The sequence below is a fragment of the Macaca mulatta genome, chromosome 3, assembly GCF_049350105.2.
Source record: "Macaca mulatta isolate MMU2019108-1 chromosome 3, T2T-MMU8v2.0, whole genome shotgun sequence".
Classification (NCBI taxonomy): domain Eukaryota; kingdom Metazoa; phylum Chordata; class Mammalia; order Primates; family Cercopithecidae; genus Macaca; species Macaca mulatta.
In genome coordinates this window covers 126,703,518-126,731,336 of record NC_133408.1, presented here as the reverse complement: position 1 = coordinate 126,731,336, position 27,819 = coordinate 126,703,518, and the positions used below count along the sequence as shown (strand labels likewise).

General features: G+C 39.9%; 1 protein-coding gene across 4 annotated transcripts in view; it reads right to left on the bottom strand.

The window, feature by feature from the left end:
* The window catches only part of CDK6 (cyclin dependent kinase 6), a 238,121-nt gene that overhangs the window by 43,300 nt on the left and 167,002 nt on the right, over nt 1-27,819 (bottom strand). For all 4 annotated transcript variants that reach the window (NM_001261307.1, XM_015134231.3, XM_028844866.2 and 1 more), the window contains 1 exon segment: nt 24,141-24,250. In NM_001261307.1, the coding sequence (NP_001248236.1) occupies nt 24,141-24,250 (110 nt within the window).

Sequence of the window (27,819 nt, the reverse complement as noted above, 5' to 3'; positions counted from 1 at the left end):
TACTAGCTATACAGTGGTGAGTAAATTAGAGAGGGTCTGGTTTATAGTTTCATGAGTGATAGGGCAAACAGGTTTTACGCCAGAAAACACTAAAATAAATATAAGTGCAAACTGTGCTAAGTGCTATGAAGGAAAAAAGCCGAGGTGTTGTGAGAGTGAATACCTGCAGGTACTGATTTTATTCTGGGTCAGGAAAGGTCTCTTTGAGGAAATAACATTTAAGATGAGATTGGAAGAATGAGATGGAGCAGCCAGGACGTGAGTTGAGGGGGGGAGTGGACAATGTTCCAGGCAGATGACTCTAGGAATCTCTGCAGGCAGTTTCTTGAAGGCACTGATATAACTGCTGCTTCTGCACAGCAAAGCCAATAAACTTATGGATCCAAATAAGAAGAATACAGGAAATTCACACACTCATTCAATGAATCTTTATTGAATGCCAACTATGTGCTGGATTTAGTTCTCTGCCTCTGGGATATCCAAGTAAACAAAGATCCTTGCCCTGTGGAGTTTAAGTTCTATAGTAAGAAATAAATGCAACAACATATTTTCATCTAAATATTGCAGGTTTGGCTACAGACCTTGATGTGTATATAATGAAACTTGAAATGTCTCAGAGGAAGGAACAGTCGTGTAGTGGACGTAGGGGACAACTGTTCCCTGTTGGGAGACAATTCTGCATGGGTCCTTTGTATTTCTGCACACCTTGCAAGTAGAGACACTAACTGCATTTGTGCTGGACTAGATTTTCAAGTAAACTGCTTTGGAAGATGATAGTGTCTCCCTCTATAGCATGAGCAGGTTTGTTTGCTCTTAAACATAATAATAGCTTCTGTTGGGGCAAAGGTAAGGCCGACTTACTATTATAAAAGATTCATGTTGGGGATTCGTTTTTGTAACACAAGCTCTGTGTGTGTGTGTGTGTGTGTGTGTGTGTTCACGCATGCATGCACGTGTCATCTGGCCCTCTTCTTATTTTCCTATGGAAATTGGGAATCTGGTGCAAATGATGATACTGTATCTACTGCTATTGCTGTGAGTAATAAACTGGCCTTTGTCTCTAACCCAAGAGTCTTGTGTCTTTTGCCAGCATTCATGAAACTGTGGTAGACTAATCTGTTAACTTGCAAATAGGGGAAAAATCTCACATCCTTCACAGGTCTTGACATGAGTCAAGTGACAACCCCAAAAATGGGGACTTTTTAGTTGAGAAAGACAAAGACCAAACGGGCAGAGGATAAGGCTGAAGTCTATAAAATCAATAAAACTAAACTTGGTTGTATTCACCAGTCTTGAATATCAAGTGAAGGGATGAATCCCTGACGTTTGAGAGAGGTAAGTTTAGGTCAATAGAAAGGAATTTCTTCACATAGAGGATACTAACCTTATAGAACTTACTATCTCAATAAATAGTCCTGGCTGAAACTATAAATTATTTTATAAAAGACTTCACTAAAGTGATGGATGACAGACCTAGAATGCCCAGTTCAATACATATTGGATGACTGAGTGTTTGCCAAGTGACCATCTACAAGATGATCTCATTATCCGTGTCAGAGAAGAACTACTGGGAAAAGTCATTAATTTGACCTAACAAGGGCCATTTTTAATCTACAAAATGAGAAATAGACTCTTCACTGCTTTATCTAATTTTAGTTTTTACTATGGATACACATATATAAACATATACATTTGGGATATGTAAGTATAAAAATCTCCTTTACAACAAGCTACAATTCATAATAATCTTAATTCATAAATGTTAAATAATAATGGTAAAATATGCTCCTATTTTAGGGCAGTTGTTTCCCAAGCTGGATGTGAAGAACACTTCCAGGAAATTTTAAGAGGCATATCTTGAAAAAAAAAAGTCTCATGGTCAAATATGTTTGAGGAGCTATGACCTATATGTATATATCTTTGGAAATTCAAAATTTACATTAATAACGAGGGCTCTGATAAGTCCTGAGTCACAGAAACCTTTGTTTAACCCAGTGTTTCCCAAATTATTTAGTATTGACTGATCATTTCACAGCATGCCCATTATTATCTCATGAAACATTATTCCATGAAACAGCAGATTGAGAAATGCGTTTGTCAATTGTTAAAAAAATGAAGATTTTTATGGCAAGGACTGTGATAATGCCAACACTATCTATAAAGCCTCACTAATTTGAAGTTAAAAACACCAGTGAAGGGGGGACAGAAGGGCCTGATAGGTGACTGGATGTCCTGGTTTGTTTCTCTCATACAGGTGGTCAGGCCATCTTCACTTAGGGGGATCCTTGGGATTAATTGTTTCTTGAGTCCAAGGAGCCCGAATGCCCCAATTTCATGAATATTTTCATGTTTAAGGAAAGGATAACAATCATAGTTACAGTTAACATTTATTGCTTCCAATGAACGTGCTACAGTACCATTTTGAGCACTTTATATTATAAAATTCTCACAATAAACCATGAGACAGGCAGTTTTATTATCCATTTTCACAAAAAAGGAAACTGAGGCACAGGTGATTCCATCACTTGGCCAAGGCTATACAGCTAGTAAGTGGAAGAGCTAGGATTTAAACCCAGACAGTCTGGCTCCAACATCAACTCCTGTGCTCAACTACCTTTGGAATTACAGCATATGTTAGCAAACTTCCACATTACCAGTGTAATTCACACCACAAAGCAATTCACTGTACCTTCTAGTCGGGTTGAGCCTAGGTAAGTAGCCTTCAGAGCTTAGGAACCATAAATAATACCCAGACCTTGTGCTAACACATCTTGAAAAGCTTCTCTAAGCTTTACAATTGTACCAGAAGTAAAATACAAATAGGACAGCATGTACCATTGCCAAAACAATCTCCCCTTTGTATAGTTTCTTCTTCTCACCAATTTGTTACTATATGCAATACTGACTTTAAGTAAACAAACAAGAAGCTACAAACAATACACCCACCCTCTTTTAATTACAGCACTATAACAAGGCCACTTTGTTAAAATGGTTCATCTCTCAAATATTTTTCTTACCAAAAATGATACACAAATACATACATACTCATGTTTCCCCCTAAAACTCTAATCCTTTTTGTATGTTGTGAGTGGAGTGCAGAGAATAAAGCTCCCACCGAGTGCTTTTGGCCTTCAGATTTGGTGCTCATTACTGTGTAGACATTCTCAGCCAGGGCGCGACAACAGCCATTCAGAACTGTGTTTTCTGCAATGTTTAGTGTTTATTCCACAACGTTTTTTTTTTTTTTGGTTACTGTTATTTTACATGTTGGTATATTAATTTTCCATTGCTGTTGTGACAAATTATCACCAATGAAGTGGCTTAAAACAACACTCATGTATCATCTCACGGTTCCGCAGGTCAAAAGTCCACAGCTCAGCTGGTTCTCCGTTTAGAGTTGTACAAAGCTGACATCAAGGTGTCGGCAGAACTGTGTTCCATTCTGGAAGTTCTGGAGCTAAATCTGCTTCCAATCTCATACATGATTGTTGGCTGAATTCAGTCTGATGTGGCTGTAAGACTGAGGTCCCTGTCTCCTTGCCAGCTCACAGCTGGGGGCTGCCCACGGTTCCTAGAGGTTTCTCTCTGGTTCCTAATGTGGCTGCTACGTGTCAGAGCCAGCAAAGCATGTTTGATCCTTCTCATGCTTGGAGTCTCTCTTTCTCTCACATCTCTTTTGCTTCTAGCCTGAGAAAGTTCTCTCTTTTTTTCTTTTTCTTTTTTGGATGGAGTCTCACTCTGTCACCAGGCTGGAGTGCAGTGTTGTAATCTTGGCTCACTGCAACCTCCATCTCCCAGGTTCAAGCGATTCTCCTGCCTCAGCCTCTGGAGTAACTGGGACTACAGGCACGCGCCACCACGCCCAGCTAATTTTTGTATTTGTAGTAGAGATGGGGTTTTACCATGTTGGCCAGGCTGGTCTCGAACTCCTGACTTCAGGTGATCCGCCTGCTTAGGCCTCCCAAAGTGCTGGGATCACAGGCGTGAGCCACGGTGCCAGGCCAGTTCTCTGTTTTTAAAGGGCTCATGTGATTAGGTTGGGCCCCCTCAGATAATCCAGAATAATCTCCCTATTGTAAGGTTCATAACCTTAATTTCATCTGCCAAATCCCTTCCGCTATGTAATGTAACAAATTCATAGTGTTTAGGGTGCAGATATATTAGGGGACCATTCTGGGTACCACTTCAGGTGAATATTTCTGTGCCAAGATGGCTAACAGTGGTGAATGATAATGCTAAATCTGCCCCAAAACAACAAACAACAACAACAACAACAACAAAACCAAAAGAAGAATTTCACAGTTAGACATTACATTTTAAATTTTACCCATTTCCAGAAGCCTTTAAGGTCCAAGAAACAGGATGAAGATCAGAAGTGAGTTAGGGACTAGTAGCAGAAGGTCTCTGATACTATAAGGAGCATAATGAATTGCTCTCGACCAGCATTTGTGCAAGTGGTAGCTGGAAGAAACCACTGTCAGAAACAGGGTGACTTCAGGGGGCTTAAAGAGAATACAGGAATAATAGCAAATGTCTACTCCCAGGAATGCATTTCTATAACCTGAAATAATACTAAAAAAAATCTTTTTTTTTTTTTTTTTGACATGGAAGAACACTAGTGTCAGCTGTTAACTCTCTAGTGGTGGGATCTTAGGGAGGCCCTGGGATCTTGGAGAGAGGCAGGGGCATCCAGGGATCTGGGGCACTCCAAGGAGGGGCTCTTTACCAATGGGTCTGGAAGCACATCAATATCTTAACAATGGGTAAGGGATGCAGTAACATTTACAACACTAAATATTGGAATTGTAATCCAATAACATGAATGAGAGTCAACACGCTCACTTATAGGGAGGAACACAATAGCAAAAATACTTTTGAATTTCAACATTTCATAATGTACTGATAGATTGTTATTTATTAAGCAATTCCACAAATACTGAACATTTTGATTCATTTCACTTTTTGTATGAATATAGGTCATCTTCAAGTAGAGAAATGCAGTATTAAGAAAATTGGGAAAAATGCCAGAAGTGATATCAGAACGAACACATCACCTACCTGAGAGTTTAACCCAATTTGCCTTTGTATCACTTTCTTAATTCTCCTAAAGTGTCACTTTTGTTCTTTGCTGCCTGCCTTAAGGGGACTGTAATTTAGCTACTTCATTTTATGTCTTTATAATTCTTTCTTATCTCATTCATCTCCCTTTCCATTTCATCTTTGGTTTTTCACTTTGAATAGCCTTTCATATATTTATTTTTTAGGTCTTTAGAGACCATTTCTTTCTAGTCAAAGGTAGGGTAAAATGAAGCATAATTTTAGTCATACTTAATTAGACTTTTAAATCTGATGGTACACTCTGCCTGAAGCTTTTCAGGGGGAATTTCTGAGGTCCAATTACAGGGCTAGTCTCATAATAAGAACTAATAATTCATAATGAAATTATTTGCTTTTAAACCTCATCCAGATGCTGTTGTGAAAAATATACTAACCCAACCGCATTCCTATAGGGTCATTAACATGGCCAGTACAAACAGGTGAGGTCTGCTGAAGTCATAGTTCTCAGAGCTTCTGTAAAGAGTTGGATGTTGGTTCTGTGACAGTATCACTACAGGGCAACCCTTTCATACCAGTCCTTTCATAGTATGGCATCCTGTTCTTGATGTATGGATTTTGATATCCTTTTCAGTTAGCTCAAGTAAATGCCCAATGTGTATTTACCAAGTATACAAATAGAAACTGAATCCTTGCATCACTAAACTTTGTGTTCCCTTCACTTATTAAGACAACTTAGCAGAAAATAAAGTTCTTGGGTTATAGACTCTGCCCCTAACAAAGCTGTAGAATTTTCTCTATTCTCCTCTGGCTTTGGTTCAACAAGAGAGAAGTCTGAGGCCAGCTTGATTTTCTTTCCTTTTTGTATAGCTTTAAAACAAATGTATTTGATCCTTGTAGGCTCTTTTCTTTCTCCCTGAAATGCAAACATTTTTCCAAAGGTACTCCATGTCAAATCTTTGGGGTGAATTCCATGGGTTGTCTCCCCTTTCGCCTTGTAGCACAACACTGATATTCTTCAATCTACCATCTATCTGATAAGCAAATTCCTTTGTTCTGGTCTCAGACACTGGTTCCACTGTAGGCCCACATCACAAGCAGTCCTAAGAATGCATCTCAGGGGTCCTGTTTGAAATCCTGACACAGAAGAACGTGCTCTTTATCTGAGGATCCTGCAGGGCAGACGTGAAACCTGGAACTACTGTAACCTCTTTGCCATGAGTGAAAACAGTCTTTGAAGATGCCAAGACATAGAAAAGGGAATCTTAGAGAAACGGAGCTGCAGGTTCTGGATTAAGCCAACTCTGATGCTCACCTATCTCTGGAATCACCATTTATGTGAGTCAACAAGTTTTTTATTCTTTAGTGGATCCAGAATGAGTTTTCTGTATTCATTGAGAAACCTGAGCATCTCATCTACTAATGTCTCTTTTTAACAATTTTCCCCCAAATATTGCAAGATCTTTTAATTTGTGTACTTAAGTTTTTCCTCAGTTTAGGAACATGTTTCTTTAATTATGGCTTTTATTACTGCATTTTAAGACCATCAATTTCCTTTCTCTTTTCTTTTTTAGAGACAGGGTCTCACCATGTTGTCCAGGGTGGTTTCAAACTCCTGGGTTTAAGCAATCCCCCTGCCTTGACCTCCCAAAATGCTGGGATCACAGGTATGAGCCACCACAGCTGGTCTCAAGATCATCAATTTCTTAGGCCAGATTTCTATTCTTTATCCTTCATGTTTGTCACTTTCTCACCATTTTATGAACCTTTTGTTCTTTTTTCTCAGTATTTTGTGACAACTTTCAATATCATCCTTTATGTCAATTGGTTCCATTTCCTACAGCATTAATTCTATGTTTTACTGCTTCCTATGAGATTTTAACTGTGCTATATACTCAGTTTCCTTACAATTCCACTTATCATTCGTCTCTCTTTCCATCTCAGATTGCTTTTTTCACATTTTAGAGTGTTCAATTCTTGTGGCTTTTTTTTTTTTTTCTGTTTTAGAGAGTATGTTTTCTAGCATTCTTCTGAGTCTACTTACTTTTAGAAATTTTCTTCTGATTTAGCTAATCATTTTCAGAATTTTTACTTTGGTTTTTTGAGTCTTTTGGATAATGTTACTTTACCCTATCTAGTGGTATTTTTTCAAAAGTTACAATAATTTTTTTTCTTTTAGATAGTTGTTTTTTTCATTTTCTAAGGGGAGCAATCTAACCAGAAAATTTGTAGTCAATGCAATGTAGACATTACTTTGAACTTATTCTGTAAATATTTAATGGTCTCTTAGTAGCTTAGATGTTAATATCTAGCATGTTTCATCTAATATTATTCTTATGTCTCTGTCCCCACTTACTAAATATCCCATTCTTCTCACCTCCAAACCCCTAGTTCCTTTTTGCATGTATTGCTTTCTGGTATTTGAAGCCTCCTACCCGACACAGCAAAAGATGTAATACTGTGGAATAGGTAAGACAACAGCACTCTGGAGTTCTCAACAGGAAGGGTAGTGGGAAGAGCTGGCCATTTTCTGAACTGAAGTCAACCTTGTGTTTCTGAAACAAGGGGAGTTGAGGGAGGGGAATAAAGATCTACCTATTTCCAGGTGCACATAACAAACCTGTATCACCAAATGTGTGTGTGTGTGTGTGTCATATATATCCATATATATATATATGTGGTGACAAACCTGTGTCACCAAATGTGTGTGTGTGTGTGTGTGTATATATATAATTTTTCTTTTTTCTTTTTTTCTGAGACAGAAAAAAGTCTGTCAGAAAAAATCCCAGGCTGGATTGCAATGGCGCAATCATGGCTCACTGCAGCCTCAATCTCCCAGGTTCAAGCAATTCTCCCACCTCAGCCTCCTACAGGCATGTGCCACCATGCCTGGATCTTTTTTTATCTTTTTTTTTTTTTTTTTTTTTGTAGAGACAGGGGCTCCCTATGTTGCCTAGTCTGGTCTCAAACTCCTGGACTCAAGCAATCTGTCCACCTTGGTCTCCCAAAGTGCTGGGATTATAGGTGTGAGCCATTGCACCTGGCCACCAAATGGATTTTTCAATCCAGTTCTGGCTGAATAAAAATTCTTCCTATAATTTTGATAATTATTTCACTGCCAGTCTTAGTTTTTTAAATGCTGGATGTTTTGGGGGGCCAGTAGGTATCATTTTAAACTAAAAGCTCCTAATATTTTAAATAAATTTTTATTGAGGGTTTACAGAGGTAAATGCAAAAATAAGCTGTTAATATGCAATCTGTAAAAAAGGTATTAGGTTAGAGAAAAAAATGAAACATGTCTAAGTACTAAGTTCAGTGCTGTTTTTAATCAGGGCTGTATGCCACCTAACAGAGTGCCTTTGAAAAAAGTTTACTGCATGCTGATGCCTAGAGAATTCAATATGGCTCTGATAAGCAAAACAGATAAAGCAATTGGCTTCCAAATTACTTCTGAATATTGAAATATTAGCATGTCAAATTATTACAAATTAAATGGTTGGGCAACACAGTGCAAACACATTTGGCAGGCTCTTGTTGCCCGACTTTAAAAGTATTGGATCTCCTCCCAAGTTTTAGACTGGGAATGTCCAGCAAACTCTGTGCCAGTGATAAGAGAAGAGTTGGTAGTATCCAGCTCAGTTCATGGTAAAATCTAATCTCCGCTAGAAATCTGCCATCTTGAATTGTCCCTTGCAATGTTTCAATTAGCAAGTAAGTACAATCCATATGTCTACAGTTGTCTCTGTCACACCTTTCTTTCTCCTGTTATAAAAGTGCATGTATGTGCATGTGCACATATGCACATGCTCCTAAGCAGCCAACAACTCTTAAACAATCCTATCTATGAATAAATTCTAATACCTGTACATTTAATTTGGCAAGCAAAACTGGAGCAATAAATTGCAAACCCAATACTATCATGTATTTCCAGAGAAGGTTAATGAGAAAGACCATGCTGAATGCTCTATATTTCCTATGGTTAAAGTGGGAGGCAGAGAAGGACAAAGGGAGAGAGGGAAAGAGAAGGAAGAGAAGGAGGAGAAGAGGAGTGTGGAGGGAGGGAAGAAGAGAAAGAAGATAAATGGAAGGAATAAAAGAAGCTAGGTAGTATCTTTTATTTCTATAGGAATATACCCAAACCAAGTGTTAAACCAAGTGCTGGGTCTTATCAGACACCAACTCCTTCAGCCACCACAGGAACACCAGATGGGAGGTAGACCCTCAGTACAAAACAATAGAGCAAGGGTATCAGACAGCCACAGACCACTCCACAGCAAGGGCCCATATGGAGTTACCTGGATTGTCACTACCACCTATCATTTCAGTACAAGATCTAGTAGAATCTTTTGATACATCTTACTATTTTTTGTAATTTAGCACCTCGGTGGTGTTTGGTGAGCAATTATGTAGGCATACAATAAAATCCCAGCAATCTACATTTACCTGAAATTATTTACTATATTTATTATTGTCTAGTAAATTTGCATAAACACTATAAAACAAATGTAAATGTTACACCACGCTTTAAAGGAGTTACCAAGGCCAGACTCAACCCAGATTGGAGGTCCAAGCCCCAGCTAGAATAATTTTGTGCAGATGTGGTTCTTTTTATTTTGTAGGATTATGAAGTACCTCCTGCTCATGAGAAAAATGAGATGGTAAGTTTGCCACTGACTAAAGATTAGACTGGTAAGAGCTGACTTTCCATCCAGGACACAAAAGGATTCTCTAACTTTCCTTTAGAGTTGGTCATAAAACTTTCATTCCAGAGGTGCCCATCCTACACCTGAAGGAAAGGAGCATTCTTATCTCTGAAGACCCGGGGACACAGAATGCCTCTGAACAAGCAGGCCTTGCCAGGTTTCCTCCAGTTTATAACCATTAGATCATGCCCTTGGTCTTCTGGTCATACTTCTGCAAGACTGTCCATAAAAATGCACAGTTGTCTCTGTTTCTTTGGGTCTTCATTTCTGAAGGCCCCCATGTCACATCAAACATATTAAATAAATTTGTGTGTTTTTCTCTTAAAAAAAAAAAAGAACTGGCTTTCAACGTATAAAATAGCGACTGTCTCTGTGTTTTATAATCAAGAGTGGATGGCTTCTTGCCTCAAGCTGATATTTTCATCTGACTCAGTGGTTGAAAGATGTGACCAGGTAGACCTGAGACTTTATGACCAGGTAGACTTGAAACTACTAGTTTGATTATTTTCCTATTGTAAGTGGCTGATGGAAAAGCTTCTAGAGTTATTCCAAGGAGGAGACCTAGAAGGTATCCAAAGTAATGATGCATGAGCGCTGGTGACTAAGAAAGAAAAATGACATGAAGGACCCAAATTCTGCCTGCAAGGAATATCAGAACTCAACATACAATATACTTCAAGCCTAGGCACTTATGAAATTCTGTAGAATAATCTTTGAACTGCCCGTGCACTGGAAAAAAACTGGTCTGAAAAACTGCTTGGGACGTGATCAGAGATAATTTTTTTTTTAAACTGACAAAATGAGGTTGATTCTTTCCCTATCGCTACCCAACTGATAAAAAGGAAACCCACAGTGAATTTTACAGTTGAAAGATGTCTCTTATGCATTAAATCAAGCTTAACAAAAATGTTATAAAATTACCATATTCACTTATGTTTTCCACTTATTTTTGACACAGTCTCACTCTGTTGCCCAGCCTGGAGTGTAGTCGTGCAATCATAGCTCACTGCAGCCTTCATCTCCCAGGCTCAAGTGATCCTCCTGCCTCAGCCTCTGAGTAGTTGGGAGTACAGAAGCACATCACTATGCCCAGCTGATCTTTCTTTTAAAAATTTTTCATAGAGACAGGGTCTCACCATGTTGCCCAGACTGGTCTCGAACTCCTGAGCTCAAGTGATTCTCCTGTTTTGGAGAATCCAAAGTGCTGGGATTACAGATGTAAGGTACCATGTCCAACCTCCACTTGATATTATTTTAATGTAGTGGTAGAAGAGGTAGCAAGGCTTACATAAGAGTTCTTGTCTTGCTTTACTCTTGACAACCTTTCTTCATCTTTGAGAATCTCAATCCTACCTCCCACCTCAAGCTAAAAACAGAGTTTAGTTGAAACTTTTTGAAGGGTAATTTGGTTTAGCTAGCAGAATTTAAAAAATTTGCATGTCATTTGACCCTGTAATTTCACTTCTGGAATTTACTGTACAGAAATACCTGGATGAATGCTCCATAAAATAAGCACAAAGATTTTACTGCAACACTGTTTGCAGTAAATATTGTTTGTATTTTTTTGACAAAAAAATACCCTAAATGTCTATCAAGAGGAAATTAAAGTATGAAATAAATGAACTGACAGTTATTAATCTGTTCAAAAATGAGTTAAATCTCTAGGTACTGACACATTACAATAAAATAAAGCGAATAAGTAATGTACAGAAGAGTATCGGGTAAGTTCATTTCTGTGAGAGAAATTTACAGATGTACATGTGTACCTATGTATTTTATGCATTTATAAATGCTCTCTCTCTTGAATTTGTAACAAGGAAGATCTGGAAGTATATCGAGGGGAATATCTTTGGGAGTTTTGGAGGGGAGTGCAGGAAAGACAATGTTCACCTTTTATACTTCTGTATTAACATTAGGTGGTGTTTTTACAACCAGACTATGTCATTTTCCTTTTTCATTTAATTTTTTTTTCAATTAAATAAAACTAACAGGCACGGAAATCTCCTACTTTGATCCTTTCCACAGCAATTTTTGTTTCTTTAAGTGGCATGTGGAGTGAAAGATCACAGAGATAATGAGGCTCCCCAGGTGCAAGCATTTTTTAAAGTAAGGACATATTAGGGATGATCCACCAGTGTCGATAAACACTTTATACTTGCAAGTTGGAGCTCAAGCCCCATTAAGTCAGGGGAAGGCCAGGCAGCTGCATCAGTCTCAGCTTGGCTGGTTTGACATGCAAGGGCTCCAACATCGATAGCCCCTACACAAACCAGAAAAGAAGACAATGTGGGACACAGAAGAATGAGACTTCAATGAGAAGGGCACTGACTTATTTTCTCCCCTCTTCCCAGTAAATGGCAAGTCGTCTCTGTTTCTTCTTTAATTTATCCTTTTTTTTGATGACTTAGACCTGCATCATCCAGTCAGTACATGTGGCTACTGAGCACTTGAACTGTACTGAAAAAAAAAAAGTCTGAACTGAGATGTGCTATAAGTGTAAAACACACATTGGAGTTTGAACAGTTTAGTAAAAAGAAAGAATGTAAAAATATCTCATTCATCCATATATTGATAATCATTACATGTTGAAATGATAATATTTTGGATGTACCATGGTAAATAAAATATATTATTAAAAGTAATTCGACTTGTTTCTTTTTACCTGTTAAAATGTGGCTACCAGAAAACTCAAAAATACATTTGTGGCTCATATTACATTTCTCCCAGATGAGCTGGTTTACACTTTTATAGATATTCCACATGGCAATGCAAATGTTCAGAAAAAGGAACAGCAGGGTAGAGAAGTAGGCATGACACACACAGACACAGACACAGATACAGACACACACACACACACACACACACACACACACACTTCTGAATTCATAATAAGGAAGAAGTGGAAGTATATCCAGGGGGATATCTTTGGGAGTTTGGAGGGGAGTACAGGAAAGACAATATTCACGTTTTATACTTCCATATTAACATTAGCCATATTAGACATAGTAAGAGTTTCAGAAATGACCAAGATATGGTTTTCTCTGGAAGCAAAGAATACCAGAGTTGCCGTGAATCTTGGGCATCATGCATTCCAGTGTTTTACAGCCCTTTTAAATCTCGGAAGCCCAACAGAGAAAAAAGATGAAAGCAAGATACTCTGATTAAAGCTGAGTGTGCGAACAAGAAGGGCTGAGAACTCTCTGGACTATGCATAGGAGGGGGATCTAAGAACTCTGAAGCACAGTTTGAATTCCATGGATGTGGTATTCCAGCCTCTCCATTTTACAGGTAAAGACACTAAGCTTCAGAGGTTGATGGTTTGCCTTCAGTGGCAAAGCTGGTAGGAGCAGGGCTGGAACCCATTCTCAGATGTCTGATTCCTAAGAAACACCGTGCTCTGCATTACATCATTGCTGCAGCTACAGTGGACAACCTGTGTGCATGGAAAGGCAGTGGCTCAGGAAAGTGCTCTGACACAGGTACAGACACAACGCTATGGGGCTACTGGGGTGGGACACAGTGCTTCAGGCCTCTTCGTTAAAGAAGCAGCTTCTAGATTTACCTTTGAAAGATGACAGAGGCAGCTGAGCACCCAGGACAAGAGAAGAGCAAGGGTTCTAAGGAGAAAAACCTTGAGGCATGTTTTAGGGCCAAAAGGTCGGTTTCTTTCACTAATAGTTACATCTTGGAGAATAATATATGCTACGGCCAGAATAGAGTTGAAGCCTTCTTTCAAAAGGTCTTGAGAGCCAAGGATCCTACACCAGTCTTAGCAAGGTTTTGAAAAGGGTGATAATAAGAATATTAATTTATCACAAATACACAAAGAGGCAGGAAACATGGAGACATACTGACAGGTTACTGGGTGACTGTTAAAGGCAGCCTCAATTAGTGAGATGCAGGTCATGATGGAAATGGGCCAGATTGGAGGGGCCCCATGGAAACAGCATCCACAGGACTTGGATACAGAAGGATGAAGATGATTCCAGGGTGACTCTGAGAACCCAGCTGGGGGGCTGTGGGATAAGGGTTACATTAACAGAAAAAGGGAAGGTAAGAGAAGCTGGTTTGATGGGTTCAGTGAAGAAAGGGTATCTGTGAGGTGGTTGGTGGAAGAGTCAGTCCATTAAGAAACTGCGATTTGGCCCTGGAGCCCATCTGAGGGTCATCTGCATCTTATCTAGATAGAACTCTTCATAAACACCTAGGTTTGGGAGAAGGGAGATGAAGAGCCAGGAAAGGGGATATGGGCAGAGGCACCCAGAAGTGTTCTTTTCACGAACACTGAGGACAGGGAGGCTTTCATGGAGTGAGTGGCCACAAGATTCAAATGCTGCAGACATCATGTGAGATGAGAATGGAGAGGAGGCCCCTGGATGCAATGATGAGGAGGTCACCATCAACCTCTAATATAGCAAGTGTCGGGAGGACTCTGAAGTCAAATAACCCTGGTTCAAAGTCTCTTCTTGGGTCTCAGTTTTCTTACCTGTAAAATGGGGATGACAACAGTACTCCTTATAAAGTTATTCTGAGATTAAAATGAAATGGTGTATTTTAAAGCACCAAATATAGCTGACCCTCGAACAACATGGGGGTTAAGGGTGCTGATGCCCTGTGCAGTCAAAAGTCCATGTATAACTTTTGACTCCCCTAAGACTTAACTACTAATAGTCTACTATTGACTGGAAATCTTACCAATAGCGAACAGCAGATTAACACATATTTGGTATGTTATATGTATTATACCCTGTATTCTTATAATAAAGTAAGCCAGAGAAAAGAAATGCCATTAAGAAAATCATGAGAATGAGAAAATATATTTACTATTCATTAAGTGGAAGTGGACCATCATAAGGTCTTCATCTTCCTCATCTTCACATTGAATAGGCTGAGGGTAAAGGGGAAGAAGAGGGGTTGGTCTTGTTGTCTCGCTGGTGGCAGAGGTGGAAGAGGCGGAGGTGGTGGAAAGGGAGATAAGAGAGGCAAGCACACTTGGTGTAACTTTTACTGAAAATAATCGGTATATAAGCGGACCTGTGCAGTTCAAACCTATGTTTTTCAAGGGTCAACTGTACAGAGCTTGGCTCACAGTAAGTGTGCAATAAATGTTATCTATTACTTTTATGATTCGAAGGGATGAAGAAATGAGCAAGTGAAGAAGTGGAGGCTACATGTAAAGACACCAGTCTTTAAAGCAGTTTGGGCATGAAGGGAAGGAGAAAGACTGGGGGAATACAAAGGGGAATGAGAATCTTTTCCAGAATGGAGAGACAAGGGCATGATTTGACCCTTACGAGGCAAGTCAGAAAGGGATGATGGATGAAGTGAGAACCTAAAAGCAGGGTAGGAACAAGAGCAAGGGTTGAGGAAGATCTGCCTTGCAAGCAGGGAGAATGCATCCTTCCAGAAACCAGAGGGAAGGAAGGAGAAGTTGAAGATAAAGAGAGATTTTTGAACTGGAAGAGAAAAGGAGCTCACTTTGAGGGCTTCACTCATCTTAATTAGCTGGAGATGGGGCTGAATGTTGGGTTGGGAGTGTGGAAGTCGGTTGGGGCTTAAGGATTGTGGGGGTGGGAAGAGAAGGGAATCCTAGCATGGAAGTGGGTCTCAGAACAAAGGAGGGGAGCTGGAGGGGAGGAAACATGCCCATCAAAAGCCTAGATGCAAGTGCTAAATGAGCATGTGTGCTCTAGTTGCTCTTATTTCTGTCTCTAAGTAGAGTTTACTTTTCAGTGGTGGAACATTTAGATGATGAAGTCCCTAATGTACAGTGTTGTGAGAAGGGAGAAGAAAACACTAATTCTCACAGGGGTCACTAAATGCTTGCGTATAGGCTGGGGGACAGGGAGAGTGCAAGCTGAGTGATGCAGCTGCTGAGTCAATCAAGATCTTCAAACTGCTCTGTCTCCATGTATGTGCAAAACACTTTCATTAGTAACATTTACTCTAACTCTGTAGTTACTCTTTGCTTAAAAATCATGGGTCCTGAAAATCCCCAGGTCATGCCATTAGGACTGGGGAGACAGGAGTGTAAGAGGATTGCAAAGAGAAGTTGAGAAGCTTTGGCAGAATTGTGCCCCCAAGAAGTAGAGAGCTAAAAACACTGCAATTCCCTTCTTGAAGGGATAGAGCACCTACATAAAAAGGCCTGGTTTTAGTTACCTCAAAGAAGATTGTGAGTAAAAATTTGTGGAAGAGAGGAACTTCTGCCTATGCGACAAGGATTCCGAAAGTCAGATTTGAAAAGAGTAACAGAAGTAGACAGTCAGAGAGGGGAGGTATTGGCTGCTAAGAACAGGGATGGGAACACGGGAGGAAGTAATAAACCAGTAGTTGTTAGTAAGAGCAAAGCAATGGCTTGGGAAGTAAGAGGGAAGAATGGTAGAGTGGCAAACGATATGTGATAGAATGGTTAGAAGAAGACTAAGCCAATAAAATCTGGTTTGTGGTAAAGACCACAGAACAGGCCGACCTAGGATGTGAGAATGGAGGGGCCCTGGAGTGGGAAGGTGGAGGACCAAGAGATGCCCCCACAGGAAAAGGCCAGGTCTGGTGGTGGCTTCTCAATATATGCCATGAAAACAATTATATTTTTCAAATTCATGTTAAAATACACATTACGAATTAAAAAAATCAGGCCAGGCACGGTGGCTCATGCCTGTAATCCTAGTACTTTTGGGAGGCCAAGGCGGGCGGACTGCCTGAGCTCAGGAGCTCGAGACCAGCCTGGGAAACAACAGTGAAACCCTGTCTCTACTAAAATACAAAGAATTAGCCGGGCGTGGTGGCATGTGCCTGTATTCCCAGCTACTCAGGAGGCTGAGGCAGGAGAATTGCTTGAACCCAGGAGGCGGAGGTTGCAGTGAGCTGAGATTGTGCCACTGCACTCCAGCCTGGGCAAGAGAGAGCGAGACTCTGTCTCCAAAACAAACAAACAAACAAACAAAAAGAATTAAAAAAATCAATATTAATAGCATTACAAAAGTATGAATTTGCTCTTACTTAGAACTACCTTGTTTGCATTACTCAACCAAAATTGGACCTTTTCCTGGGTACCATCTTGGATATTTCCTCACTCATAAAAATGCTTTTTAAAGAGATCTTCCCATTTGGCTGGTTCTTTAAAGGAAGGAAAAAAAAAAAAAAAAAAAAAGAGAGAGATTCTAGGAAAATATCCAACAAGAGGTAAGAAATCTGAAAGTCTAGAGTGCCCTGGTTTCCATGCACATGTTTTGACCTAACCTGAAATGATGGGTTTCTTCTCACAGGCTAGGGCGTGCCTTCTGGCGCCTTGGTGTTCCGTTTAGCTTGTGAAGGACCTCATTTCCTGGATGTCACTGGAGGGGTGCTCAACTATGGGGAGGCACCAACACAGTAACCAATGGGAAAATTGGCAAGGCAGTCAGTGACATTTTAAAGACATTTGCTCACTGACCACTGACCCACAAAGGACAGTTTCACTGTCAGTTTCTCAGCTACTGGTGTTTAATTCACAGAAATCAATGACGACAACTCTAGAGAGGCCACCAGACAAGAGGCAATATATGACCAATCATGAAGCCTTGTTTGTCTCCTTCTAACAGTGACTCTATTTGTCATATTCTTCCTGGTGGCATTTGGCATTTCTTAGCTAGGGATTGGCAGAGCTGGCAACTCAGAACTTCTAAGAATTACTATCTGCTTGCCACAATCTTTTATTCAAAGAATCATGTTTTATTTTCTTTTTTCTTTCTTTCTTTTTTTTTTTTTTGAGACTGAGTCTCAACTCTTTTGCCCAGGCTGGAGTGCAGTGGCACGATCTCAGCTCACTGCAACCTCCACCTCCCCGGTTCAAGTGATTCTCCTCCCTCAACCTCCCAAGTAGGTGGGACGATAGGCGCATGCCACCACGCTCAGCTAATTTTTTGTATTTTTAATAGAGATGGGATTTCACCGTGTTAGCTAGGATGGTCTCGATCTCCTGACCTCGTGATTCACCCGCCTCGGCCTCCCAAAGTGCTGGGATTACAGGTGTGAGCCACCAAGCCTGGCTGCAGGTTTTATTTTCTAAATGTGCATTTTATGTGACTTTGCTGTAACCTGGAAAACCCCATAACTTTCAAACTACAGACAATAGTTCTAACTAGGATCACAAGGCAATCAATAGACACCTGGGGAGTGAACACTGTGAATTTATTTTGCTGTAGAGTTAAAAATAAATCTATCACAATCATCTGATCATCCATCCATCCATCCAATCTCATCCTTTAAGCTGACTAGTTGGCCACTAACCGAATTTATAACAATTTTTTTTAAGTATTAAAATACAGTTCAATGTGGAGTAAGGATGGGTTACTATAGATGAAAAATTAAAGGAGAAAGATAAAAAATGTAGCTCTTACCCATTTTGTAGAATGCTTCTGTGGGCCAGTGTGGGCAGTTACTAAACCCAGGTGACAGTGACAGATGATATTTAAACTCTCTGGCTCTTTGTCAACCATTTGCCCTATGACTCTCTTTACTGAGTTTATATTTCCTAGGTATTTCATTTTTGAATAAAAGACATGCACCTCTTAATAATATGACAGAGAATTGGCCAACCTTTCTAATACAGGAGAGATTCTAAATCAAAGCTATTAAATAAATGTGTGATTTGCTTCTTGACCACTCTAAAATATCATTGCTGCTATATCATAGTAATACACAAAACATTCCAGAAAAAAATATGGCCTCGTAGGTCAAACAACCACAATGGCAGAAACCCAGCAGAGTAGAAAAATCAAAGGCGATGGAGTCAGGCAGACACGAGGTTTTGGCTCTGTCGTTTAATTGTTGTATGCCCACGGGCAAGTTATTCACCCTCCTTGTGGAAGGCTTATAGTTCATTATCTGTAAGCTCTGGAGAAAAGTCTTCAGAATAGGGGTTTAAGCAGATAATGCACATGAAGGTGCCCCCAACCCCCAACTGCCAAGGCATGGGCCTGTCACATGACAAATGGTAACTCCCTTTGCTTGTTTTCTTCTCCCTAGGTTATGGAGGATGGTGAGCCTGGCTGACGCATACATGATTATTCCTCAAAGATTTTAAATAAACAACTAGGATGTGACCTCTAAAGAAGGTTAATCCCGACTTCTGGCCTTCCACTGAGAAATCTTTCCTCTTCAAAAACAGACTTGTCATTATACCCACCCACAGTACTCTACACTTCTTCACAACATTTATCCCAGCTCTGGTTAATTAACTAATGGTGCAGGTAGTGAATCTTTTCTCTATTAGGATTTAAGTCACCCCTCTAGGAGTGGGCCTGGCATACAGTAGTCACTCCATAAGTTATCTGTAGACTGAATGGAACACTTGTTATAGGATTTCCAACATGTGACATATTACTGTTGGTGACATGTGAGATGATTTAGGGGATAAACATGCATGAATTTCCTTAATAATTATAATGGTTATATATTTATTCTAATGTGTATTGGACAAATAAATAACTGGTCAAATCTCTGATTTTTCTATACAGCCATGACCCTCATAATAACGTTTTGATCAACAATGAATGAACCACATAAGTGAGGGTGGTCCTAAAAGATTATAATGAAGCTGAATGATTCCTATCTCCTAGTGACATCATAGCCATCTTAACGTTATTTTAGTGCAGCGCATTACTCACCTCACATGTTTGTGGTGATGCTGGTATAAACAAACCTATTGCGCTGCCAGTCATATTAAAGTATAGCACATATACTTATAAACAGTACATAATATTTGCTAGTACAAGACTATGTTACTGGTTTATGTATTTACTATATTATACTTTTATCATTATTTTAGAGTGTACTACTACTTATAAAAAGAGAGTTAACTGTACAACAGTCTCAGCCAGGCCCTTCACGAGGTATCCTAGAAGAAGGCATTGTTATCATAGGGGATGACAGTTCCATGCATGTTATTGCCCCTGAAGACCTCCCAGTGGGACAAGAAGTGGAGGGGCAAGATAGTGATACTGATCATCCTGATTCTGTGTAGGTCTGGGCTAATCCGTGTGTTTCTCAGTTTTTAACAAAAAAGTTTAAAAAGTAAAAAATAAAAAATTTAAAAATAAAAAAGCTCATAGAATGATATAAAGAAAATATTTTGTATAGATGTATAATGTGTTTGTGTTTCTTTATTTTTTGTTTATTTATTTTTTTAGACACAGGGTTATCTAGGCTAGGGTGTAGTGGCATGATCCTAGCTCACTGTAATCTTGAACTCCTGGGCTCCAGTGGTCCTCCCACCTCAGCCTCCTGAGTAGCTAGTACTACAGATGTATGCTACCATGCTCAGCTAATTATTTATTTATTTTGTAGAGATGGGGGTCTTACTATGCTGCCCTGGTTGGTCTTGAACTTCTAAACTCAAGTGATCCTCCTGCCTTGGTTTCCCAAAGGGTTGGGTTACAGTGAGCCATTGCATCTGGCTTGCTTGTGTTTTAAGATGTGTGTTATTACAAAAGAATCAAAAAGTTAAAAAATTTAATTTTTTTTTTTTTTTGAGACAGGGTCTCCTTCTGTTGCCCAGGCTGGAGTGCAGTGGTGTGATTTTGGCTCACTGCAACCTCTGCTTCTTTTGGGCTTAAGCGATCTTCCCAACTCAGTCTTCCAAGTAACTGGACCTACAGGCACGCACCACCATGTCCAGTTAATTTTTGTCTTTTTTGTAAAGACAGGGTTTCGCCATGTTACCCAGGCTGGTCTTGAACTCCTGAGCTCACGCAATCCATCTGCTTCAGCCTCCCAAAGTGCTGGGATTACAGGTGTGAGCTACTGCAGCCGGCCAAAAAATTTAAAAAGTTTATAAAGTAAAAATGTTACAGTAAGCCAAGGTTAAGTTATTATTGAAGAAAGAAAAATATTTTTAGATAAATTTAGTGTAGCCTAAGTGTACAGTGTTTATAAAGTCTACAGTAGTGTACAGTAACGTCCTAGGCCTTCAACTCACTCACCACTCACCCAGAGCAACTTCCAGTCCTGCAAGCCTTATTCATGATAAGCATTCTATATAGGTATATCATTTTTTATCTTTTATACCATATTTCTGCTGTATCTTTTCTATGTTTAGATACACAAATACTTACCATTGTGTTACAATTGCCTACGGCAGTCCGTACAATAATATGTCATACAGATTGGCAGCCTAAGATCAATAAGCTATACCATATAACCTAGGTGTGTAGTAGGCTATATCATCTAGGTTTGTGTAAGTACACCCTACAATGTTCGCAAAATGACAAAACTGCCTAACAATCAATTTCTCAGAACATCACCCTGTCGTTAAGCAACACATGACTGTACTTTTGTTTAGGATGAGGCTAAATAAAAAGGTAAACTGATAAGAGAGTAGTAAAAAAAAAAACCTAAGTAAATAATAGTACCAGTCTCATAAGAATATGGCAAAAACAAGGTGATAAAGAAAGGACAAAATTGGTAATTACTGCCTTAGCATCAAGTGGGTACCCAGAGTTTAGAAGCTCAAGACCAACCAAGGCAGCATAGTGAGACTCCTATCTCTACAAAAAATTAAAAATGCTAGGATTCCCTGATTTAGGATTAGCCCAAAGCAATGAATGAGTCTGCTTTAAGAGCCCATGGCTTGGGAAGTCTCAACTGGGTCAATACTAAATCAGGAGTCAAGTCAGAACCAGGTCAAGCTGGTGATGGACCCCAGAACTCATCTGGCATAAGTAAGAAGCATGACACATGGATATCTGGGGGGTATCATAGGAAATACCAAGGACACAGGGTACCCACCCTAGGAGGGATGGTGTGATTGGCCTGGATTCACTCTCCTTTCAGCCTTAAAGGCATAAGGACCTGGTTTCTGATACTGCTTCCTCCTTCAAGCAATTATTTCTCAACTTACTATTTTTGTGCAAGGCTTCTGGAGAAAGGGTACTTTCTTATGTGCACATCTGAAGTGCCAAAGGATCTCTACGCAATGTCTCACTTTTCCAGCAAACTGAAGCAGACTGTGGCCACTATCATTAAAGGAGCCCTCTCCTGAGTCTCCAATATTTGAGTCCCACTTCTCCGTCCCAATGCTGAGATGGAGAGATAAGTATCCCTCTAGTCTTGGATTGGAACATAGAATGAATTTTCCCATAGAAGAAAAAATTTTGATGAATTAGCACAATGGGTGTTTTGTGTATGTTCCAGGTCGTAGAGGATTCTGCAAACTAGGCTTGGAATCCAATGACCACTTATCACTTCAGTGGAAAATGCTTTTAACGCTTTAAAATAAAATTTGTTCCACAAATGGAGATTGCCTATACTTAAACATACAGCAAATTCCTTAGTAGTGAATACTTAATTCTACATATCTCAAGTTTTATCTTTCTTTTAACGTCTTAAAAAATTGACTTTTATCATCAATCATGACTAGTATCCAAGTCTGTAATTGTTGAAGGACTCTGTCTTTACGGTTGAGACTATACTAGACACATAAAGATAATTTCAATAAGCATTTCTCTAATCAACTCTTGGCAGTACCGAGTTATTCCTGGGATGAAGGAGAATGACTGTCTAAACCCCTACTCTGCTCTATTGACAGTAAATTATTCTTGGTTCTAACCATAAGCCTTTAACCCGATGTCTTCCACACTTGTTGGATGAAAATAATTGCTGAAGGTACTTTTAAAAATAAGAATTCCTGGCCCCAGCCCAGTAATGAATCAGAATCTCAAGGGAGAGGCCTGGGAGCCAGACTTTTAAAGACTGCCCATCCCTGGTGATACTGTCATCCAACCCAGGGGTTCTTATCCTGGAGGTTGTATTAGGATCGGAGAACTTGTTAAAATGCAGGTTGCTGGATCCCAGCCCAAGAACTACTGAATCAATAGGTCTGGGGTGGGGCCTGAGGATTTGCATTTCCAGCAAGGTGCCTGGTGATACTGAGGTTCCCGGTGCGGGGACCACACTTTCAAAATCACTAATTGAGCCTGTTTGGCAAACACTTCAGCTGAATTCAATATTACTTTTTCCCTCCTCTCCTTCGGAAAAAAGCAACGCTGGAACAGAACTTGCAAGACTTCCTTTGGACTCATATCCTTGCTACTTCTTAGCTGCCTAATGTTAGACAAATAAATGTACCACTCCATCTCAGTTTGCTCTTATTGGTAGGACTAAGAAAGGTAGCATAAAGGAAGAGGTTTGACGCTATACTTGGCACATGGTACGGCTGCATTAAACATCTGTTTACTCTGATCTCCTTGCCATGATCTCCCATCTTATGAGCCACAGATGAATTTGCTGAGTACTAGCAATAGTTCCAAAAATCTGTTACATGCACAAAACTTTGTTTGGTTAAAACCAACCAAACAACAAGCAAACAATGGTTGACCAGTTCTTTTCCTTGTGAACTACCATGGAGCTACATTTTAAAGATACAATGGGAATATACTGTTTCCTAACTCACCTAACTCACTTTTCCCCATGGAAATAAAAATAGAAAAGAAAAAGAGATTAGATTATGATTAGGTTCTCTGTTTAATTTAGACTAGGCTGAACTTAGTTCCCAGGTATGGATTATTTTCCTGGCAGATATGTATTATATTGTTTGGCTATTTCTTGTGACCTGAAAATCAAACAATCGAATCACATACTCTCTCAGAGGGAACTTGGAGGGCATGTAGCCTATGCACCAACTCTATAAATGCTGCTGAAACATCACCAATGTGTGGAGGTCCAGCCTCTTCTTAGACACACAATGAGAACTCACTATTTTCACAAACCCCAATCCACTCTTCAGATAACTGTCTAATCATTAGATTTTTACCCCTTTTAACAAAAATCTTTCTGTTTGTAATTTCTGTATCCTTAGTCTTGTTTCTGTCCTCTATAGTGCCTGAATATGTCTAATCTCTCCTGTACATGGCAGCATTTAAAGTGCCCTGAAGTTGCACTGACATCCCCATTGCTTATTCTTTTTCAGCCTAAATATTGTTTTTTTCAACTATTCTCACCATCAAAATTTCATTAAAAAAGTTTTCATATATTTAACAGCCTTGGTTCTCCTCCTATGGATAAAGTCCACTTTGAGGATATTTCTTCACTAAAAAAATGCCAAAATATGTGTTATTTTCACCATGTCCTATCATCACCAATAAAACAATGTAAATTATAAGAACAGTGGGGTGTTCCCTCCCAGGCAGAGTTTCCAGAAGCTGCAAGCTACAGTCATATAAAACAACACTGTAAGCACTGAGAAGACAAACTTTCAGGACAGGCTTGCAAGTGGTAGCCTGCGGCAGATGGATCTGGCCATCATGACCCCTAATGACAGAAATGCCATGCTGCCATTTAAATTCACAAAGATCCACAGTCTCTTTTCAAGGAAAGCAGAGTGAAACAAAATGTATTTCTTACTTTCTACGAAACATTTCTGCAAATATGCAGCCAACACTCCATAGATCCACGGGGGTGGCGTAGCTGGACTGCAGCAAGACTTCGGGAGCTCTGTACCACAGCGTGACGACCTGCAATGGCAAGCGGATCCGAGTGTTACTGACGAAGGTGGTTGTGGGCTTAGACTCCTCAATAAACCTGGTGGTTTAATGACAAGATGTAGTTCAGAAAGAATTGCTATAAATCATATAAGGACGCTGTGATAGAAGCAATAAGTAAATAGGACTCATCACTGACGGGCCAGGAAATTATACCATCCTCACCAACTGGGTTCCCAACCTCCGACTCTATGTCTAACTAGGATGGCATAATAACATGAGTTTCAGAAAGCAAAGATCAAAAATTTTTTTTTTTTTTAAACTTAGAAACTGTTTTTTTTTTTTTTTCCCCTTAAGGGGCCTTTACAAAATAATGCATGGAAAAAAGGTGATGGCAACAATTACAGCTCAATCCCCAGGTCAGCATTATTGGCAAATTGGAAGATGATGGCATACAGAGTGGTGTAATGGATTTTGGACTTTGGAGACTCAGAAACGGGGAGGGTAGAGAAAGGGGTGAAGGAGGGCCGGGTGCGGTGGCTCAAGCCTGTAATCCCAGCACTTTGGGAGGCCGAGACGGGCGGATCACGAGGTCAGGAGATCAAGACCATCCTGGCTAACACGGTGAAACCCCGTCTCTACTAAAAAATACAAAAAACTAGCCGGGCGAGGTGGCAGGCGCCTGTAGTCCCAGCTACTCGGGAGGCTGAGGCAGGAGAATGGTGTAAACTCGGGCGGCAGAGCTTGCAGTGAGCTGAGATCCGGCCACTGCACTCCAGCTTGGGCAACAGAGCGAGATTCCGTCTCAAAAAAAAAAAAAAAAAAAAAAGAAAGGGGTGAAGGAGAAGAAACTACATACTGGGTAAAATGTACACTACTTGGGTGATGGGGGCACTAAAATCTCAGACTTCATCACTATACAATTCAGCCATGTAACTCAAAACCACTTGTACCCCACAAGCTGTATACACACACACACACACACACACGAAGATGGTGGTGCCAGGGCTGCTGGATGGTGACCTTGAAGTCTACAGAACACCCAGGACATGTCAAAACTGCTCTTACCATGACAGCTTGGGGAATCAAAGTAAAACCCCTCTCCATGCTGCTCTTTTTCAGAAAACAAGTAAAAAACGGGGAAGACCTTAAGAGAGAATGTGTAACCCAATTGTTCATATCATGTGTGAAAAAACCAGGCAGAGGAAGAGATTCCAAAAAGACAAGAAATTTAAAACAGAGCAGCATATAGTAATAGATGAAACAAACACAACTGTAACTCTTCTTGCCAGGCTGAGGGCTGAAGAAAGCATATCATGTTAAAGCTGCAGATTTGAGTATATAGAGGGGGTTCAAGTGATTCCTTTTGTGGGGCAAGGGGCAGATAGTCTATGGACTTGGAAGGTGTATTCTTAATTGTCAGATAAAAAATTCAGAATATAAATCTATTACATCAGAATTTTATATTATTCAGATCCCTTTTATCTTTATTGTTTTGTCTAGTTGTATTATTATGGATGTCTATCTAAATTCTCTGAAATTCTGCTTTATATATTTTGATGCTATATTACTTGGTATGCTAAGACTGCAGTAGCAAGTCTCAATAAATGGTGGCTGCCATCAATTTCCTTCTTTTCTTATTTGCACACACTGCTCCTCGTATAAAGGGATGGAGTTTATTCATCTTCCATTGAATCTGAGTTGGCCTTAGTGACTTACTTGACCTACAGAATATAGTGGAAGTAATGTCTGAGACTACCAACGTTAGGTCATAAGAAGCCTGAGCCTAGGCCTTTTCTCTTGAGATGCTACCTCTTGGAACCCAGCTGTCATGCTGTGAGAAGCCCATGGAGATGCCCTGGTTGACAGTCCCAGTTGAGCTCTCAGCTGACCTGTGACTGAGCCATCTTGGACATTCAAGCCAACTGACCTATATAACTGCAGTCCCAGACAATGTCACACAGAGCAGAACTGTCAGCTGAGTCCGGTCAACTGACAAGATTATGAGTGATAATAAAACGACCCCTCTAAATCTTTAGGTGATTATATGGCAACATCAAATTGGAAAAATATTCTTGAGAGGTTCCCCCTCTATATCTCATCTAACATATTTTGCTTTGAATTCACATATGGGTCAAGTTTTGTTTAAGTAATACTGGTTGATATCTAATGGAGGGATGGCTGTGATATAATAGAAATAAAAAACAAAACACAAAACTGACAATACCGAAACAACGTTACTCAAGTTATCATTTGGCCCCAACATATCTTTCTATCAATGCCACCTCCCACAGTACATCAATGCATCACCTCCCACAGAACTTCCATAGCCTTTATATCCTAGTCACATCTATACTGCACCACTGGTTCTTAACCCTGCCTGTTCATCAAAATCCCCATGGGGTTTTAGAAAAACTTAGGTGTATAGGTCTTATCTTGTGCCACTGAATTAGACTTTCTGTGGGCTGAACTTTTGGGTTGGAGTTTTCCTCTTTCCTTCCTTCCTTCTTCATCTTCTTTTTATTTTTTCTTTTTGAGATGGAGTCTTGCTCTGTTGCCCAGGCTGGAGTGCAGTGGCACGATCTTGGTTCATTGCAACCTCCGCCTCCTAGGTTCAAGCAATTCTCCTGCCTCAGCCTCCTGAGTAGCTGGGACTACAGGCGCACGCCGCTACACCCAGCTAATTTTTTTTTTTGTATTTTAGTCGAGATGGGGTTTCACCATGTTGCCCAGGCTGGTCTTGAACTCCTGAGCTCAGGCAATCCGCCTGCCTCAGCCTCCCAAAGTGCTAAAATTACAGGCATTAGCCACCGTGCCTAGTCCTTTCTTATTTTTTTTTTAAGTTCTTCAAGTAACCCTCACCTTTGGCTATGTTTGAACACCACTAGATTACGCAAGCATATTCGACCGCTCTTGTCTCCATGCTTTTGTTTATATCATTTTCCTAGCCTGGGCAACTCTTTTTTCTCCTCTCCACATGTGTAAATTTCACCTATCCTACAAGGCCTAGCTTAGATGCCAGCACCACCCTGAACTTGCTGCTATCTGAAAATCATACCTTGTAACATAGCTCATAATATGGTTTGTTCCTGAGGACATGGCCCTGCCTTAATCTATGTTTATATCTGTAAATGCCTATCACAGTACTGTAAACACAACAATAAGGGTTTAACACCTATTAAATTAATCCTTTTAAGGCAGTCATTGCTAGAAAGATAACTGGGCAAAATTCAAAGACCAGTCATTCCCAAAAGAGAAGGTATTGTTTTCGCTAAGAAACGAGTGTCCAATACTGGGGTCTAGTTTTAGTTATACGACTTGTTTCTGCATTATTAATATTTCTAGCTGGAGGAACACTTCTTTGCTTCCCTGACACACTGTAAACAAAACTGCAGGTGCAAACTGTCCATAAGGTTCCACTTGAGTGGTTGACAGAAATACACAGATATCATGAGGGCACACACTTATCTTTCTATCTCAATTCAAAATAAAGTTGAATCTTTATTTTGGAAGAAATACATAGGAAGAAAAGTTGAATCTGAATACAGCCTTATTTTAAGCTGTTCTAAGGAAAATATTCTTTCTTTCATTTTTCTTTTCAG